Source organism: Pseudomassariella vexata, assembly GCF_002105095.1.
Source record: "Pseudomassariella vexata strain CBS 129021 chromosome Unknown BCR38scaffold_3, whole genome shotgun sequence".
Classification (NCBI taxonomy): domain Eukaryota; kingdom Fungi; phylum Ascomycota; class Sordariomycetes; order Amphisphaeriales; family Pseudomassariaceae; genus Pseudomassariella; species Pseudomassariella vexata.
The window spans coordinates 1587690-1604573 of NW_024467958.1; the positions used below are offsets into that span (position 1 = coordinate 1587690).

At 49.9% G+C, this 16884-nt stretch overlaps 4 protein-coding genes and 2 non-coding genes across 6 annotated transcripts; 4 read left to right on the top strand and 2 right to left on the bottom strand.

Annotated features, from left to right (window-relative positions):
- Window positions 1-1013: 1013 nt before the first annotated feature.
- Window positions 1014-1116, bottom strand: BCR38DRAFT_t103. Its single transcript has one exon. It is a non-coding gene; the product is annotated as a tRNA-Thr (tRNA).
- A 149-nt stretch (window positions 1117-1265) lies between these two features.
- BCR38DRAFT_507662 (vitamin H transporter) lies at window positions 1266-3527 on the bottom strand. Its single transcript, XM_040864955.1, has 7 exons — window positions 3223-3527; window positions 3078-3162; window positions 2499-2857; window positions 2386-2410; window positions 1811-2283; window positions 1671-1759; window positions 1266-1594 (listed from the first exon to the last, which is right to left on the bottom strand). Exons 1-7 carry the CDS (start codon window positions 3512-3514, stop codon window positions 1340-1342), a joined length of 1578 nt encoding a protein of 525 aa, XP_040718869.1. The 5' UTR covers window positions 3515-3527; the 3' UTR covers window positions 1266-1339.
- Window positions 3528-4574: 1047 nt separating this feature from the next.
- Window positions 4575-6839, top strand: BCR38DRAFT_335886 (uncharacterized protein; the record flags this gene model as incomplete). Its single annotated transcript, XM_040855416.1, has 3 exons — window positions 4575-5451; window positions 5519-5735; window positions 5801-6839. 3 exons carry the CDS (start codon window positions 4575-4577, stop codon window positions 6837-6839), a joined length of 2133 nt encoding a protein of 710 aa, XP_040718870.1.
- A 247-nt stretch (window positions 6840-7086) lies between these two features.
- Window positions 7087-7926, top strand: BCR38DRAFT_423781 (uncharacterized protein; the record flags this gene model as incomplete). The annotated part of the gene is made up of 1 exon (XM_040859606.1): window positions 7087-7926. One exon carries the CDS (start codon window positions 7090-7092, stop codon window positions 7738-7740), a length of 651 nt encoding a protein of 216 aa, XP_040718871.1. The 3' UTR covers window positions 7741-7926.
- A 725-nt stretch (window positions 7927-8651) lies between these two features.
- On the top strand, window positions 8652-8754 carry BCR38DRAFT_t83. Its single transcript has one exon. It is a non-coding gene; the product is annotated as a tRNA-Thr (tRNA).
- A 4310-nt stretch (window positions 8755-13064) lies between these two features.
- Window positions 13065-14159, top strand: BCR38DRAFT_334636 (uncharacterized protein; the record flags this gene model as incomplete). The annotated part of the gene is made up of 1 exon (XM_040855334.1): window positions 13065-14159. The coding sequence occupies one exon, from the start codon at window positions 13065-13067 to the stop codon at window positions 14157-14159; it is 1095 nt and encodes a 364-aa protein (XP_040718872.1).
- Between the last annotated feature and the right edge of the window lie 2725 nt (window positions 14160-16884).

A 16884-nucleotide genomic window follows, 5' to 3' on the forward strand; every position in this document is an offset into this window, starting at 1 on the left:
TCGTTGCTAAATGCTGGATTAAGCCATTGCTAATGAACGTAGTACTACCTCCACGTATCAATAACCTTTGTCTGTGTAGAATTGTCAACTCCCCAACTGTCAAATCCAGCTAGCAGACGTTCCTCGGTGTAACAATTAGGTCATCCATGTGACTTACATCCCGCCAATTTTAGTGCCGACATCAATGCTTTGACAACTTATCTTCTCATATATTCTATGGTAATTATATGTTTTGTCTCTTTTGCCTGGGACAGATGTATCTTTAAATCATGCAGCATCGCCTCCATGCACTTGACAGAGATGGAAGTTGTTATTGTTCTTGTTTCCTACCGAGACTCGAGCCGCCACGGAGGCGGCCTCATAAGCTCTTCCAGGGCATTACGTAGGTAAATAACCACCCTTTCTCCAAGTTCCTCACAATAATAATAATATTATTAAATACGCCGTAGGTGTTAACCCTCGGTACCTCTACAAGTACTCCCTTAAGGGGCTATAGATGATATAGCGGGCCCTTAAGCCGCGTCGGGCGGTTATACAGGTAAACTTGTAGCCAAACGACTACTAAACCTCCTGTCCCTCCCTAAGTCTGTGCTACAACCCCTGCCTGAACTACCGATAAGTGTGGTAATGTGGCACTTAAATTTGTCCTCAGGGGTGGGATGCTGCTGATGTGCAGAAGATGCTCGACTATTTTTTGTCGCGACAAGTCGTAGTATCTGCTAATTGGGGTTCTCGTCGAGCGTATACATCTCAACCATATGCTCAAGTGGATAGACCGTAACGTGGTCTAGATGCTCGCAAGAATCGCGGCGAGAGGGGGTCCGATAAGGGGTCGGATTAACGATTCGAATTCTGGACCGGCTGTCGAGTTATATTCCGCCGACGTAGTGCTTGACGGTCGACTGGCTAGGATGCTCGTAATCCTAAACTGCACCAATCTCCCTATTATCGCTAGGTAGGCGAAGTCAACAAGGTGGGCAGCGCGCCGTAAGGGTTGACTAAACCCCCTTGTGTGTCAGCTGCGGGATTCGAACCCGCGACTCGTCACCGACCCAAGTGGGTGAGGCTCAAATCGGGACTTATCTACCAGCGAAGTGACCAACTACACCAGCCGACCTCACAATAATTATATGCTTTTTTTTGAAGAGGGGACAGGATTTTCTGATTAAAAAAGCGAAGGCTAGTTTGTGGTTCAACTTGAAAAGTCGAGTGACAGTAAACCCAGAGGAATATGAACCTTTCAAGGAAATTACAAATTTCACGAGCTCCCCTGCCCTCAAAATCCCAACGTCGAGACCTGAGGTGTGGTCATCGATTCCAAGCTTGTTAGACGCTCAACTCATTCTAGGTGCTGGGAATTCTCGCCCTTGATGTACTCCTCATCAGACTGTCTATCCTTTGCATTTTTCCGCTGGCGGTTAAATAGCCAAAACCCGAAGCTGAGAGTAAACCAGCAGCCTAAGGTGAAGAGAATGTTGACCGTGTAGCCCTTCTTCCATCGTGGAGCTTCTATCACTGGGAAAACGACTAAGGGGTACCATGCGGAGACTGCGAATCCGAGAGTGATCATGGAACCGGTGCAGAAAGCCCGAGCCTGTGTGTTGTGGGCGCTTGTTAGATCTCGTGGCAAAATAGAGACACGGGGAGGAGCGGGAAAACGGGCGACATACCTCCGCATCATCCTTGAGCCAGTAGTTGACCGTTGGAATCAGGATGGGCGTGACTGCGGCAGATACTCCGAGCAAATAGTAAGCAGCAACTTGGACAGTATCAGTAGCACATAGGGTAAATGAAGCAGATAAAAACTTACAGTGTAGACCCACGGGAACATTCCACACCAACAAGACGATGTTGGCAAACAAGAAGACGGCTTGCACCATCAAGAACACGATCCAGGTGGGGTATGTGATACATAAGCCCGTCGCCAACACGGCCGCGATTACAGATACACCCTGGGCTCCCGTGGGAATGGTGTTGATCTGTGGCACACTGTACGTTCCCTCGGCCTTGAGCCACAGACCCATTTGGCCGTGGGGGTAACTGGAGCTCAGAAAGAAGACGTAAGCCAGTACACCGACATACCAGTGCCAATGGGTGAAGATTCTTTTGATCACCTTCATGCTGATGCGCTTAGGGGCTTCGACACCCACTTCGTGCATGCGGCGCTGGCCTAGTTCGTGCTGTTTCTGGGTGAGCCAGAATGGCTTACCGCTTGAGGGCATGCCAGGAAAGATGAAAAACCCAATGATACCGATGGGGAGAGAGATGCACCCGTCAATAATACTGAATAATCAGTCAGGGGGTATTACGATAGTTGGGGTTGCTCAGGAGTCAAATCACTAGAGCACAACAAAAGACAGGAGGTTTGAAGTAAGGATTACTTACAAGAGCCATCTCCAACCCGCCATCCCTGTATGAATCTCGTTAGCAATAATGTCGGTGGTTTGTCAAATACGTAGGTGGTAAGGAGTTCCTCGCCAACATGATAAACCACTTACCGTGTACCCCATCTAGGTTCGTGTAAGCAGCCGCTTGAAGATATCCTCCAAACATGACGCCAATGTTGTTCGAGATGTACCAAAGGCCGGCACGCTTGAACAACTCCTCTGGTTTGTACCAAGACGATAGAATGAACAATGAGCCAGAAGCGACTGGAGTTTCGAGAATACCAAGCAGGAGGCGCGTTCCATAGATTTGGGGTGCGCTATTCAATCGGCACTGTGCGAAAGTCAAGACGCTCCAGGCGACTTCCATGGCCGGCAGAAAGTACCTTGACCACTTGGGCCTGGAAAGAAGCAGCATGGCGGGAACTTGGCAAACGATGTATCCGACATTGTAGAAAATGGGGATGAGCGAACTCGTCGCAGGTCAGCTTATATTACTTCCTGCGCGTCCATGACTCAGGGGCTCCAGCTCTTATTCCAATTGGGAAAAATTTCCAATTGAGAATATATTGGGACGAATTTTCGCCCTTTAGACATAAGGAAAAGGATAAAGAGGATATCGGAAGACGCATACTATCTAGTCGAAGGTTAGCGAAGTCAAGAGAGACAGCGGTACGTAGTCAGGGGACCCACTCATTCCCGTAGAGCTTCAGATCCTCCTTCATGCCCGAGACATAGGCATTATTGATATTAGAGGAGTCGAGCCATTTCAAGAAGACTGCCGTCTGGGTTAGCGATAGGTGTTGTGTCATATCGACGGGAGTGTGAGTGAACGGACAAGCAAAAGATGTGAAGGTCAAGAGAAACGCGTCGATTTTTTTCAAGAAGGCTTTCTCTTCTTTCGGTATATGTTTCGGGTACCAGTTGAATATATACAACCAGGCCCACCAGAGAGAGGACGTTTGCGGCTGGTTCTCCTCGACACCGGCTTCGGTCACGACGTTGGAAGCCGCAATGACGACGTCCTTGGTGCGCGGATGCCCATGTTCTGCAATGTTAGTGTGGTCATTGTGTTCAACAGGGGCAGCAGCCTCGTGCTGATGCACTGGTTCCGTTGATTCGATCGCCATGGTCAGTTGGATGAGCTCTTCAGTCCCGAGAGTGGATTATGGATCAAGGCTCAGAATCTCTGATCATGATCCTCATAAGGGTGATACGAAATGGTGAAGCAGTGCCATATTTACCATTATCGCCGGCAAAGCTGGCTCTTATCTGGATGCAACCAGTCGGTCCGTGATCCCCGGCATATAGATTTCCTGGAGAGTCGACATGGGGATGTCGGGGTGCGGAGTAGTCAACCCGCATTCAAGTGACAACCCCAGACTTGAATCCTAATTATCCTGGTGTGGAGCTGTCAAGGGAATCAGCTTTCAAGCTAAGGGCGAAGGGCCATCCACTTCATCGGGAATGACCCGGGGCCCCGCATTGCCTAGACCATTTCAGGTGAAGGAAGTCTTGGAATGGGAAGGACGAAAGTCTGATGCCACCCTCTTGGGAAGGGTGATAATCAAGGTTGGACCTTTATACTTATCTAATAGCACATTTATGACCAAGTAGTCCAAAAATGTATAGAAACACTACATCAGTCGTCTATTAAACGCCGTGGCTCCTAAACTCTGCTCTATATCCCAAATATTATCCTTGCGCATTGCTGTTTCGCAGATGAAGCTGTAGTCCAAAATCTGAATTTACATCGTATCTCTCTGGAATACTGCTGCTTATACGTCGCTTTAACTCAAGCAAAGACATGCAAGCAAGTCTGCCAGGCTGCTGTGTTGAACTTCTGCCTTGATTTCGGTCGAGCAGCGCGTTGATGGCTGGGGTCCTTGCTAATTTGAGGACGCCATGCATGCATCTAGGAGCTTTAAAGTGGTACGAGACATGAAATATGCACCCGTATCCAAGGATGTGTTCTAGTCTTGCCAGGTGGCATCCCAACCCCGGCTGCTCGCTTAGTAGATGATGTGGTACACATGCGGAGACTTACCCCGGATCCCGAAACAACTACCCCGAAGGCGTCTTCCCTAATAATCAATAGCATCCCAGATACCTCAGACTGTCACCCCAACTCAGCTTTTTTAATGGCACCTACGAAATCCAGTGGCGCCCCATTTGCCCAACTGATACATCATGCCTCCTTTACCGGGATTCTCAGACAACCCCTTCCAGACGCGGCGTGACCTCATCACGGGGGCCATCGCGCTTCTCCAGCCACTCCTGCCGTACTTCTCCCCAGAGAAGGCCCTGATCCGTCTACCAGTAAGCACGGGTACTCACTTCGATGAGTTTGCCGCAAATTTGGAAGGATTTGCACGGCCGCTCTGGGCTATCGCGGCGTTATTGCGTGCTGCATCCCAAATCCGTGAAACTGATCCTGATCTAGCGGCTTCTCTCGACGGGCTCTCGCAGCCATGGCGGCAAGGTATCGTCGCGGGGACAGATCCCGAGAGCCCTGAGTACTGGGGGGCTATTGGAAATATGGATCAACGCATGGTTGAGGCAGAGATCATTGCTTTTGCCTTGCTCACTGCGCCGGATGAGTTTTTTCATAGCTTGAGTGAGAGTGCAAGGGCGAATGTGATGAGGTGGCTAAGGGGGATCAATGGGAAGGAGATGCCAATGAACAACTGGCGATGGTTCCGCGTCTTTGTTGACTTGGCACTAGTCAAAGTCTGTGGCGTGCCGATCGAAGAGGTCCGGCACGAGATCAAAGAAGATCTAGACCTGCTTGAAGTATTCTATTTGGGAGATGGATGGGCTGCAGATGGGCCCTGGTTGAGTGCTGAGGACCAGCAGAAAGAGGAGTCCTTGTTCAAGGAGACGAGACGTAGAGATGCCATCGGTTTGGGGAGACAGGCTGACTATTACTCTGGAAGCTTTGCCATTCAGTTCAGTCAGTTGCTGTATACGCACTTTGCGGAAGATGTGGATCCGGATAGAGTTGCAATTTACCGACAGCGAGGTAGAGATTTTGGAAAGTATTTCTGGCGATACTTTGATGCTGGCGGTAAGCATGGCTCTAGCCATAAATTACTCGACCTGTCCAGCGCCCATGAGGCTGACCCGCATTGCAGGATCTGTGATACCCTTTGGTCGATCCTTGACGTACAAATTCGCGTGCGGCGGTTACTTTGCTGCCGTGGCCTTGGCAGAAGTCTCCGATATGCCGGCACCACTAGCAGCCGTAGGCAGTGTTAGAGGCTTCCTCCTGAGGCACCTGCGGTGGTGGGCGTCACACTCGGATGATGTATTCTACGTCGATGGGACGATGCACGTAGGATGGCTTTACCCGTAAGTGAATCAAGTCCAATTAAATACACTCTGCAGCTGTGCAATGTGGCTCACCGAAGCAATAGGAACATGTATATGAGTGAAGATTACAACTCACCGCAATCGGTATACTGGTGCCTCAAGACTCTAGTCGCAATTGGTCTTCCAGAGGACAGTGAATTCTGGACGGCTAAAGAGGCTCCATATCCCGAGTCGATAGAGCCAACTCAGCTTGTGCAGAAGCCGAGGCAAATTCTCTGTAATCATCCGGCAGGAAACCACCACTTTATGCTTTCGCCAGCACAATTTGTCGCTTGGCCAATGAAAGCGACCCAGGCGAAGTACTGCAAGTTTGCTTACAGCTCAGCATTTGCCTTTAGCGTGCCGACTGGGCCACTCATCCAACAAATAGCTCCAGATAACACCCTTGCAATCAGTAGAGATGGCGCCGAGACGTGGGCGGTAAAATGGAAGTGCAACGAAGCAAGTTTCAAACCGCTCAAGGTCGGTTCGGAACAAGTGACAGTCGCCTCGGTGAAGTGGAAACCACGGGGAGACGGAGCGGTGACGGTCGAGACGACACTGGTCCCACCAACCTCACAATGGCCAGACTGGCATATTCGTGTCCATCGCATCGAGCTACATACGGATCTGCAAACACTGCACACTGTCGAGGGCGGATTTGCCATATCAGGACGTCAGGCAGACGGCGCACCTGTGCCCCTGAGATCCTTGGCAACTGATGCCGAGCTCGGTGGGGCCGAGGGCGTTGAACAGGATCACACTTCCGTTCTCATTTTATCTAGTGCTGGAGCCAGTGGTGTTGTAGCGTTGCTACCAGAGGAAAGTAGAGGACACGAAGTCAGCTGTTATGCATTGAAGCCGGACGCGAACACTAACATCGCGTGTCAGCGGACATTGATTCCTGCCGTTGCGAACAGCTTGAATGGACCATTAAAGTCCGGAACACAGATCATTTTGGTGACCAAGGTTTTCGCCATTTCTTCAGCGGCTAATGGGGGAATCAGAAGTGATGCGCGACAATTCGAAAAACGTTGGAGAAACGTCCCAAAGACACGAGTGGCATCAGGACAAGATTCGGGCCTTGATATTGAGTTGGGCTAGTTAGTCGTCTATCTCGTTGAAACAATCCATTTGAAAATATTAAATTAATTTCCTATAATTATTGTATATTAAAGATGTAAAGTGAAAAGTTGGAAAGTTCGCATGTTGTCGTTTCTTGCTCAGTGAATTAACCCGAGGGGCTGGGCAGCGCTACCTACAAGAGGTCTTCAGGGGCGGCAATAAGCGGTACTTATTCAGGCTGGAGTCCCGGTAGGGGAACCGCCGATCCCCCGCCAATCCCAGGTTAGTGATGTCATGCAACAGGCAATGCACTGGAAATTCCAACGGACACATGCAAATGACTTTCGTTATTTCTGTAAAGCTTCGAGAATTCGCATTCTCCTACAGGCAAACTGCACATATATTGAAGCCAGGCCAAACCAAATACACCATGTCAGAGCACACGACCCCGATCCGCCTTGCGCAAGCAACCAGCATCCTTGTTGCGACCGCCCTTGCAGGCGCCAATGCCGGCTTGTCCTTCTTCGTGATCCCGCGCCTCCTCGAGTCCCCAACACCGCTGATGATCCGACAATGGGGCAACATGTTTGCCATAACGCACCGCTACCTGCCCTCGCTCTTCATGCTCCCCGGCTTCATCAACATCTGGCTCGCCTACCGGCTGCCTGAAAAGGTACGCCTGTATGCGCTTGCGGCCGGGTTATCGATATCGATTAGCCCGTATACGATGACCATCATGAGGCCCATCAACAAGAAGTTGGAGCAGAAGGTCAAGGACGTTAGAGTTATGGATTTTGGCAATAGAGATGTATTAGCTGAGGAGTTTGGGAGGGAGGAGACGGCGCATTCGTTGATCGATTCGTGGGGAGTTGCGAACTTATATCTGTGCAGTGCTTCGTTTCTCGCAGGCACTGCTGGTCTGTATGCTGCCTTCCGCTGAACGGATTTTACATTACTTGAAGCTTGAGACGGAGCATGCCGAGAGACCTCTTGTAGGTGTATTTTGCCTCCCACAATATTAAGAACGGATGTAGCAGCTCTTCAGGAGCTAAGAATTTTCCTTCTCAAGAAAAATACTCGTTCTATCTACACATCTATCCGGTCCCTATGATAACGACTAGCGTTCACTGACACGTTCTACACCGTCAAAGCTATACTCCTTCCCGACAGGAATTGGTATCCGTTCCCACCCCGTAGATGTTCTACCATAATCTTGCCCCCTGGTCCGCAGACGGGATCCCACATAGAATCGATATCATCCCAGTCTGAGTTTTCCGCTCGTTGACGAACTCCAGGCAGTCGATATTTCTCACCATCTGCAAGAGCGTGTCCACTCAATCAGTGAACGTCAATACCGACCCATGCCGAACCTTAGCATAAAGGGCAATCCACTTTCTGCATTAGCGCTTCCGCGAAAGGCCTGTGTTGGTGAAGCACTGCTCGCAGAGATCCCAGTATAGTTACGCGAGCCGACGGAGTTCCAGCGGTCGCCCGCACAATCCATACAGTTGCAGCCGCGTACGGGGTTTTTCGTACGGTGCTTTATTCGTGGCTTGCGCGGCTGAGTAAATATACTTGTATGTTTAGTCTAGGTCGCCCACCCGGAAGACCTTGCATGGCTTCAGGTTGTTTTGGTAACACTTGCATGCTCATAGCATAATATCACGCTAACTTCGCTACACATCTCTAGCTGATGATGTGTTTTAGCTTAGTGTTGATGCTATTCGAGTTGATAAATTGGAGTTCAGCAATAATTATCTACATGAAAACAACGCATGGCTGCATTGAGATTGCATTCGTATATAATAAAATTTCAAGTCTCCATGCCAATATGATGTTATATTCTGAGTAGTCGGCTGGTGTAGTTGGTCACTTCGCTGGTAGATAAGTCCCGATTTGAGCCTCGCCCACTTGGGTCGGTGACGAGTCGCGGGTTCGAATCCCGCAGCTGACACACAAGGGGGTTTAGTCAACCCTTACGGCGCGCTGCCCACCTTGTTGACTTCGCCTACCTAGCGATAATAGGGAGATTGGTGCAGTTTAGGATTACGAGCATCCTAGCCAGTCGACCGTCAAGCACTACGTCGGCGGAATATAACTCGACAGCCGGTCCAGAATTCGAATCGTTAATCCGACCCCTTATCGGACCTCGCCTTTCCGATAACGCTCGTCGGCGAACCCGTCCCCTCACGATAGAAGGCGCGCAGCACGCCCTCTCGCCGCGATTCTTGCGAGCGTCTGACCACGTTACGGTCTATCCACTTGAGCGTATGGTTGAGATGTATACGCTCGACGAGAACCCCAATTAGCAGATACTACGACTTGTCGCGACAAAAAAATAGTCGAGCATCTTCTGCACATCAGCAGCATCCCACCCCTGAGGACGAATTTAAGTGCCACATTACCACACTTATCGGTAGTTCAGGCAGGGGTTGTAGCACAGACTTAGGGAGGGACAGGAGGTTTAGTAGTCATTTGGCTACAAGTTTACCTGTATAACCGCCCGACGCGGCTTAAGGGCCCGCTATATCATCTATAGCCCCTTAAGGGAGTACTTGTAGAGGTACCGAGGGTTAACACCTACGGCGTATTTAATATTTTTTTTTATATTCTGAGTGTTTGTAGTGAATGATTCACATTTTGAGGCAGTTAACCTTCAAGCAATATCGTCACAGAGCACAGTATGTAGGCAAGCTCACTATAAGCGACTGCCGTGTTGTGGTGGATTTGGGAATAATGGAGATGAATCGTCCATTCTTTCACCTTTTATTGTTCGTCATGCCAGGCGGGACTTGTTAGTTGAGGTCGGTTAGAAAAAGGCAAATAGCCCTCAACTTGGGTTTCTACTTCTGCAGTAAATACTAGCGCTGTTATATATCGACGAGCGATATCTTCCACAGCCTCTTGCTGGCCCATAACTAGCTGCATCAGGTTGTTCGGCGATGAAGATCCGGCAATAACGTTCTTAGAACCATACGGCTCGCTGATGTGGCCTTTTGAAGGAAATGACATCAAATGTGAAATCACTGAATCCCTCGGATTTTCTCCTTTAACATTTGATCTTTGCTGCGACGCTAAGGACAACATCCTAGTTTACTCGTTAATTGTTCCTACTACCGTGGTACGCTACTTTGTCTTTGGGCTATGCCCGCGCAGAGCAACGAAACGCTATGGCTGGAGATTATCAGTAGTACTGTGTGCCTAGAAACATATTGTATAGACCTGCTGGAAGGCACTTCACTTCCAGACTTCCATAATCTTCGATACCAGGATTATGCTCTTATATGCCGTATATTCCTGATGCGCCTCCCCATTATGACAGAAGAATCATCGCCTGAAGATGAAGTCACTTCTAGCAGATTTCATTGAAGATTAGAACGCATGTTAGAATGCATACTACCAAGAATATTTTACCGAAAAGTTCAATATCAGAAAATGCATCGAAAACACTCGAACGAACCTCTTAGTAAACGTAATGGTTACATCATTATCAGAGCCCGTAAGACCGAAAATATGACGAAAACCGCAGAGGGCGATAGACTTACTGAAACCCATAAGTCGTGAGAGATGGGATCGAGCAAGAGACACTTGACCTCACTTTATCCGTTCCGCAATACCCTCTGAAGACTCGGGTTCAGATGAGACTACCTTTAATCACGGTTTCAAGAAGTCGTCTCATAATAAGCGGTCTGTGGTACGAACTGGACTTTCGGATAGGCAAGCGGATACACATTCGTCCTTGCAACCCCAAGCGAAAATACACAATCACTCCTACATAATGCCGGAGCTGCTCTAATCTGCCATCAAAGCAGGGATCGATGTTGATCCTCGTTCTCGCTTGAAAGATGGTGATTTACTGCCACCCGATCAAATTCGTGCACTCGACCCAGCGAACGGACCGAAGGCACGACATGGTGCGCAAATTCGATTCATGGGTAATCATTTGAGAAGCGGGCACTCAGAGCTGCGGGTTCTCATCCTCATGTCACAGAATGATATGAGATCGACATGCCATTCACCAGACCACCGGGTTATGTTCTGTGGGATCGTGATGTCCGGCCTGATACAACGGGTCTAAAAACTAGCCATGACGGAGCAGAGGGCTGGGTACTGAGATGGAACGAAACGGTCTCGGGGAAAAGGTCGAAGAGAACGACTCATAAGGATCAAACCGCCACCGGATAGCGACTTGCACAAGGTTGGCTGTGAACTGCGGGGAAGGCCGAGGAAAGGGAGCAAGCTGTTAAATTGGATCAACGGTCAATGAAGGCATTGAAACATACCTAGCTGTCCTAAGTAATGACTTGCTGGTGCTCTCGGCTTGAGTGACATTGCAAAGTCGTGAGCATGCGACGGTAATCTTATCAACATGGGTGAGTAATACCAGAGTAGCTTGCATTTCTGGACATCTCAAGTGGAGCGATCACGTTCTGCAATTCTAGTGAGATGGCGGGAATCGTGGAAATACCTTCAAAGTGCTCAGGTGAACATCGACGGCCGCGGATGTGGGCATCCCGTGCCTTTTCTTGGTGTTCCAGAATCCATCGTCGTCTCTGGGTCACGAGAAAGGGTTTCCGCAAATGCGACAGAATGTCGACAAAGTTTCACTCGGGATTGAAGCTCAGAGTCAAGGGAACATCAAGCACGGTTTGCTGGTTGGGAATCCCGATCGTGCACAGCTGCTCTCCGTAGTCGAGAAATAGCGAAAATAGGCCATGCAGGCCGGGTATGCTTCGCGATGGCATCGACGTCTCAGCTTGCACCCCGTTTGCCGGTTTCCGCGTCGTCGACGCCAATGCAAGCACTTGCGTTGCGCAGCTAGGCGCGCTCAAGCGATATGTGACACGGCCAGATGGGAAATAAAAAAATTTCTTCTTGGACTACATCGCCCTGAAAGATATGAGGTCAGATCAAACCTGGCAAGTCTCAGAAATTGCAACATGCCGTCTCAAGACACCCCTGTTGAGGCTATTCAAGGGGTTTAGTGGGTCTTTCCCCTTGGCCCAGGCGCCATTTCCCCTGTAAGCGACCCCCAATTAGGCTAGTCCGTGAGCTGAAGGAGCGGGCAAGTGGTCCTCCCTGACCAATATGGTGTTGCCGCTACCGCCCCTTCAGAATTGCTAGAGCCAAGACCTTGAGTTTCTATAGACAGGGGCGACAACCGACCACACCTCCACCTGCCGCCGAAGATCTCTCGCAGGGGAGAGAATTTTGAGCGCCCTGGTAGTATTGGAGAATGATCTTCGATCCCATGGCAGTGCTCGCCCGTCTGGGCGAGAAATCATCGCGAAGATCAAATTTAAGGTTTTGTTATTGTGTCTTTGGACGACCACAAGTTATAAAGCCCATTGCTTACGTGGGCAACCTTATATGACAGTTGCATCTTGGCAGACGACTTTAATCTAGAGTTATTTGAGCCTCAACCCTAATAGATCAATCCCCAGAGGCTCTGCGCAAAGCTCGTCCCAAACCCCTGCTTGACCTCGTATGACATTTCAGCATCCCGGGATTTCGAACATCGCTAACGGCTGCCGTGCTCGGAGCGGTACCCCAAAGAGTCCTTTGCGGGAATTGCGAACCAGGTCGGTCGAATGACTTGAATCTGGTAGCCCAAGCAAGCCAAGCGATGCTGCTTGGAGACCAGCGTGACGCATCTCAGCACACCCCCTTCAACCCTGTCAACAAACCTGATGCTGGCCAAACGCTATAAGTTTCTACGTGGGGTCCACAAATTGTTCGGTTCTCGACCGAGATGCATCCTACTGGCCAACCCTTGAGACACCAGCAACGGGCTGGACATGGGTTATGTTGGAAAGTTGGGACGAAGATGGCCTCAATCATCACCGTTTACGCCGCTCCATCTGAAGTCCTGATCGACATTACGGATGGACACCAGGGTCCCTTGGATCCTTCGTGTGCCAAACTGAACTGGACGAACTACCCCGCCTGGTGCATCACGACCCAGCTGCGAGGCCATCGTGTATATAAACATTGATCGGGCCTGACTCGTTCTCTTTTCTCTTTGTTCTCATCATCAGGCTTCGGTTCCTTCTTTGACATCTATCGCCTCTCAGTTCTGTGAACTTTTCCGTTCTTGACATTCTTTCTGTCCTTCATTTTCAGTTCTACACCCGCTCGGTCGGCCAAACAATCTTTTACCGCATACATATTTCGACTTGTATACCTTATTTTCGCTTCTGCAAAGAATCTCGAGCCGCTGTTTGCATAGTCTCATCAATCAAACAAACAGACAAAATCATCAACATGTTCACCAAAGCCGCCGCCCTCGCCATCCTCGTGGCATTTGCAGAGGCCCGTTTCTCCCAGGAGCAAGTTCCCGTTGCTGCCATCAGCGCCCTGAGTGACTTCGGTAACCCGGGCGAAGCCGCCACCCTAGCTGGCGGAGTCCCCGGTGTCCTCCTCGCCGCTGCCGACCCATGCGACAAACTCACCCAGGCTGACAAGATCGTGTCTACTCTTGGCACTGATCCCAAAGTCATCGCCGCCGCCGCCGCCTTGGTTGGCGCCGAGCAGAACTTCAACCCTTTCGTCGTCAGCGTCCCAAACATCTGCGGCGACGCTAGTCTTCCCGCCACCGCCGAGCTCCGAGGCATTGTTCCTCTGATCGACCCCGCTGTCACTGGTTCAGATCTGGAGAATGCCAATGCTGCCACTTCGCTCACGACTCCTTTCGATGCCACGGGCCTCAGCGTCGCTGATGTCATGATTGCTCAGGGCTTCTCCAACTTCACTGTCAACGGAGCTGCCGCCAGTGCCGGAGGTGCTGCCTCTGGAGATGCTGCTGACGCTGCCACGACCCCTGCCCCGACTGCAACTTCTACTCCCATCGTATGTGGAGGTGCCACCCCTGCAACTTCCACTCCTGTAGCATCCACGACCACTGCTGCCGCTGACACTGCCGTCGCCTCGGGAACCGCGAGCGCGGCCGCCGGTGCCGGAGCTGTCACCGATGCCGTGACTGGTAACTTCCCCGGCTTCCAAGCTTCGTCTCTCGGCCTTGACTTCGGTATCTGCACCCCGACCGTCAAATTCGAGGAGTCGCTCAACGGCCGCAAGGCTGGTGAGTTCACCTTCCAGGCTGCCGACCCCACCGTCAACAAGGGCCAACAGGAGGCTCTCAACCCCAACATCATCTTCAACCGCATCTGCGATCAGCTCATCAACGTCTGCGGTGCCACCGATGACGCACACACCGCTTGCAAGAACGCCCAGGCAGATCTCGGCGGCGGTGCCAAGGAAGCTTCCACCGCCGACGCCTGGAACACGGCTTTGGGCTTTGCTGGAACCGACTTGAACCCTGACAACGCTCCCCAGACTGGTCTCGTTGGACACACCTAGAGAATCGTCTTTGGAACAATTGGTACTGCGGAGAGAGGCGGACGAGATATCTAATAGCTATGTGTATAAGCACTTATGGAAGTTGGAGGTGGAAGTGGTACGAATGACGACATTTGGTGTACGCTATATGTGGATGAGTTTTCCAAATGGCAAATTAATATGATTACCAAAATCAGTTCTCTCTTAATTCTATGACTCGACTAGTGTCTCTTCTGATTCGGTAGCAGTGTCGTTTTGCGAGGCGACATTCCGGAGTGCGGTATGTGAGTGTTTGGATAAAATCACTGTCAAAAAAGCCTGGCGCACACTGGCCCCACTTCGGAGATCCCTTAACAATTAACTGTGGGATTGAGCGCCACGGTTATGCCCTAGGCCGAAGGCGGTGTAGCGGCGATTGCACTGGTGGGGTCAAACCGCAGATAAAATAGCTACAGACACAACCTACAGAACAGTAGAGTGATACAACAATCAAGACAGGATCGCCACAGAGTCATCAATAGAGGATTGAATCCCTCATTAACCTCATAGTTGCTAACTTAATTGCGCACCCATTTCTTACCCAAATTCAATAATAATATATAGATCTTGATGCCCTACTCGTTAAGCCTGAGAACAGCGATTTGACCCACTGGCTAACACAGTAGGTTAAGAACGTCCATTTGTTTGTTTTTTACGGTACTTCCGAATACTAGTAACCCATACTCTCCCGGATCTAGTCTTTCATGGTCAGCCCATCAGCCTTGTTATCCTTGAGAAAGTATACATGAGGGTGCTTTCTGTGGATGTCCGCCTTCATATAGCGCCCGATTAGTGACTGAATAGGAACGTAGGGGGGTTAGTCGATAAACCAGATGTCGTGGAGTTCCAGCCACTTTTTGGTGGCAATGGAGATATGAATTCTGGCGCTGTCTTGCTGGAAAAAGTGCTAGGAGTGTACATTGGAGGTAGGGCTCCCTTTAGAGCCTTTGTGTACGACTAAGACGAAAAGCCGGTATTCTTAACTAGAAAACTGTCACGACCTGGGTTGCATCGCATTGGTAGAGACCTCGATTAGGTGCTATCGACGAAGATTCTACTCTAAGGAGCGAAGGAAAGAAGATGACAACTTAGGTTTGAGGGAGCGCGACTAAGTCATCCACGCTTGGCGGGGCTCCTACAAGGGTTATGATTGGCTTCCCATCTGACACTGCCACGGCAGGTGTTCCAGCTGTAAGTCACCTGGTTGTAGTGAGTCTGCGAGGGTTGACCTTCACATAAAGCCGCGTCGAGAATCGCGAGACTACGCTCTACTATTACTCGTACGTACCTTGGTTCGCTATGCCTCCCTGCCGTTCTAAAATGGTTGATACGTTATACGTTAACGTACGGCTCTGGCGATTAGCTAGATTCGCTGTGGGACTTCCAGTACCTGGGATTTTGTAACATAAAGCCAGCCTTGAGAGTATTGCGGTATAGTTGTAACGAAACCTCTAATAGTCTAGCTGCGTAAACCACTAAAGAGTCTGTAAGGGTTTGTGCTAGTTGTGACGGCCGGTGTCACGATGCCACGAAACCCACTAGCTGTGGACCCGTAGGAGCACTGGCCATCTGAAGGCGGGATTGAAGATCCTCAGATGTGAGCCAGCCTGTTTTAGTTTCTCTTTCTTTCCTTGTCGAGAATCGTTAAGTCAATACAGTGCATTAGAGTGTTTTGACTCTTCAATTGTGCTCACCGTGACATTGTACGCGCTGGGTATTGCGTGTAACTACTGATGGCGAGCATTCGAATCAGCTGGCAACCAAACGTATATTCAGGCCGCCATGGTGGCGCGTACTTTCTAAGAGTACTCCTGGCCTTTCTGATGACCGGCGATTAAAAGAATGTTTTCCATGGCTGCTAGTGTTCAATTGAAATGTTGGTATAGATGGGCGGAAATTGAGTTGGATGTGAGCGCGTCGCGAAGTGGGGCGAGTGTGCGCCAGACTTTTTGACAGTGATTCTATCTTTTGACCGGGAGCCCTCAATTGATCGGTCAAAGCAGAATTCGTGTCGAAGATGGGGGATTTGGGAGCATTTATCTTGTTAAGTAAAAGTGTGTAACGAGCTGTAGTGAAGTTGTCGTCAATTACTTACTAGTAGTTATTGACAACTTAGCGCCGAGTGGCCGGCACCAACCTCAGCCCCCACAAAGTGCAAGGCATGTGTGAGTGGGTGACTGTAATTGTCTTGCGGGATGTCAACAAAAGTGAACTCTTTCTTTCTTTCCTGCTTCGCAACCGGAGAGAAAATGTTACGGCAACAAAGCGGCAAACTCGACGTTCTCATCCCCTGATACCGATGACAATGTTTTAGATGTTGGATTCGTATGGAAGCTTGCACATGTCAATACAAGTCAAGGCAAAAATTCAAACCAGCGAAAGTGTCGTGGCCAGCATTCAATACGCCAGGCAGACATGAGAAACCCGCCAAGACAATATTACCTGTAAGTGTGACGCGCCACCCAATCACTCAAGGTGCTTCGCCACAAGGACTTGTAGGATCAACAAGTTTGTGAGTTCGAGGTCACCAGTCGGAACTTAATGGCTCTTGATCAAGTTTTCGATCTAGAAATACATATATATATATATATATACCAGCCATGAATCGGGGTCCTATTACATAAGCTACTAAGGAAAAGAGGGAACATCCTCCCCCAACAACTCTCAGTTCTCTGAACGTGGGTTCGCGAAGTCAACTTTGAATACG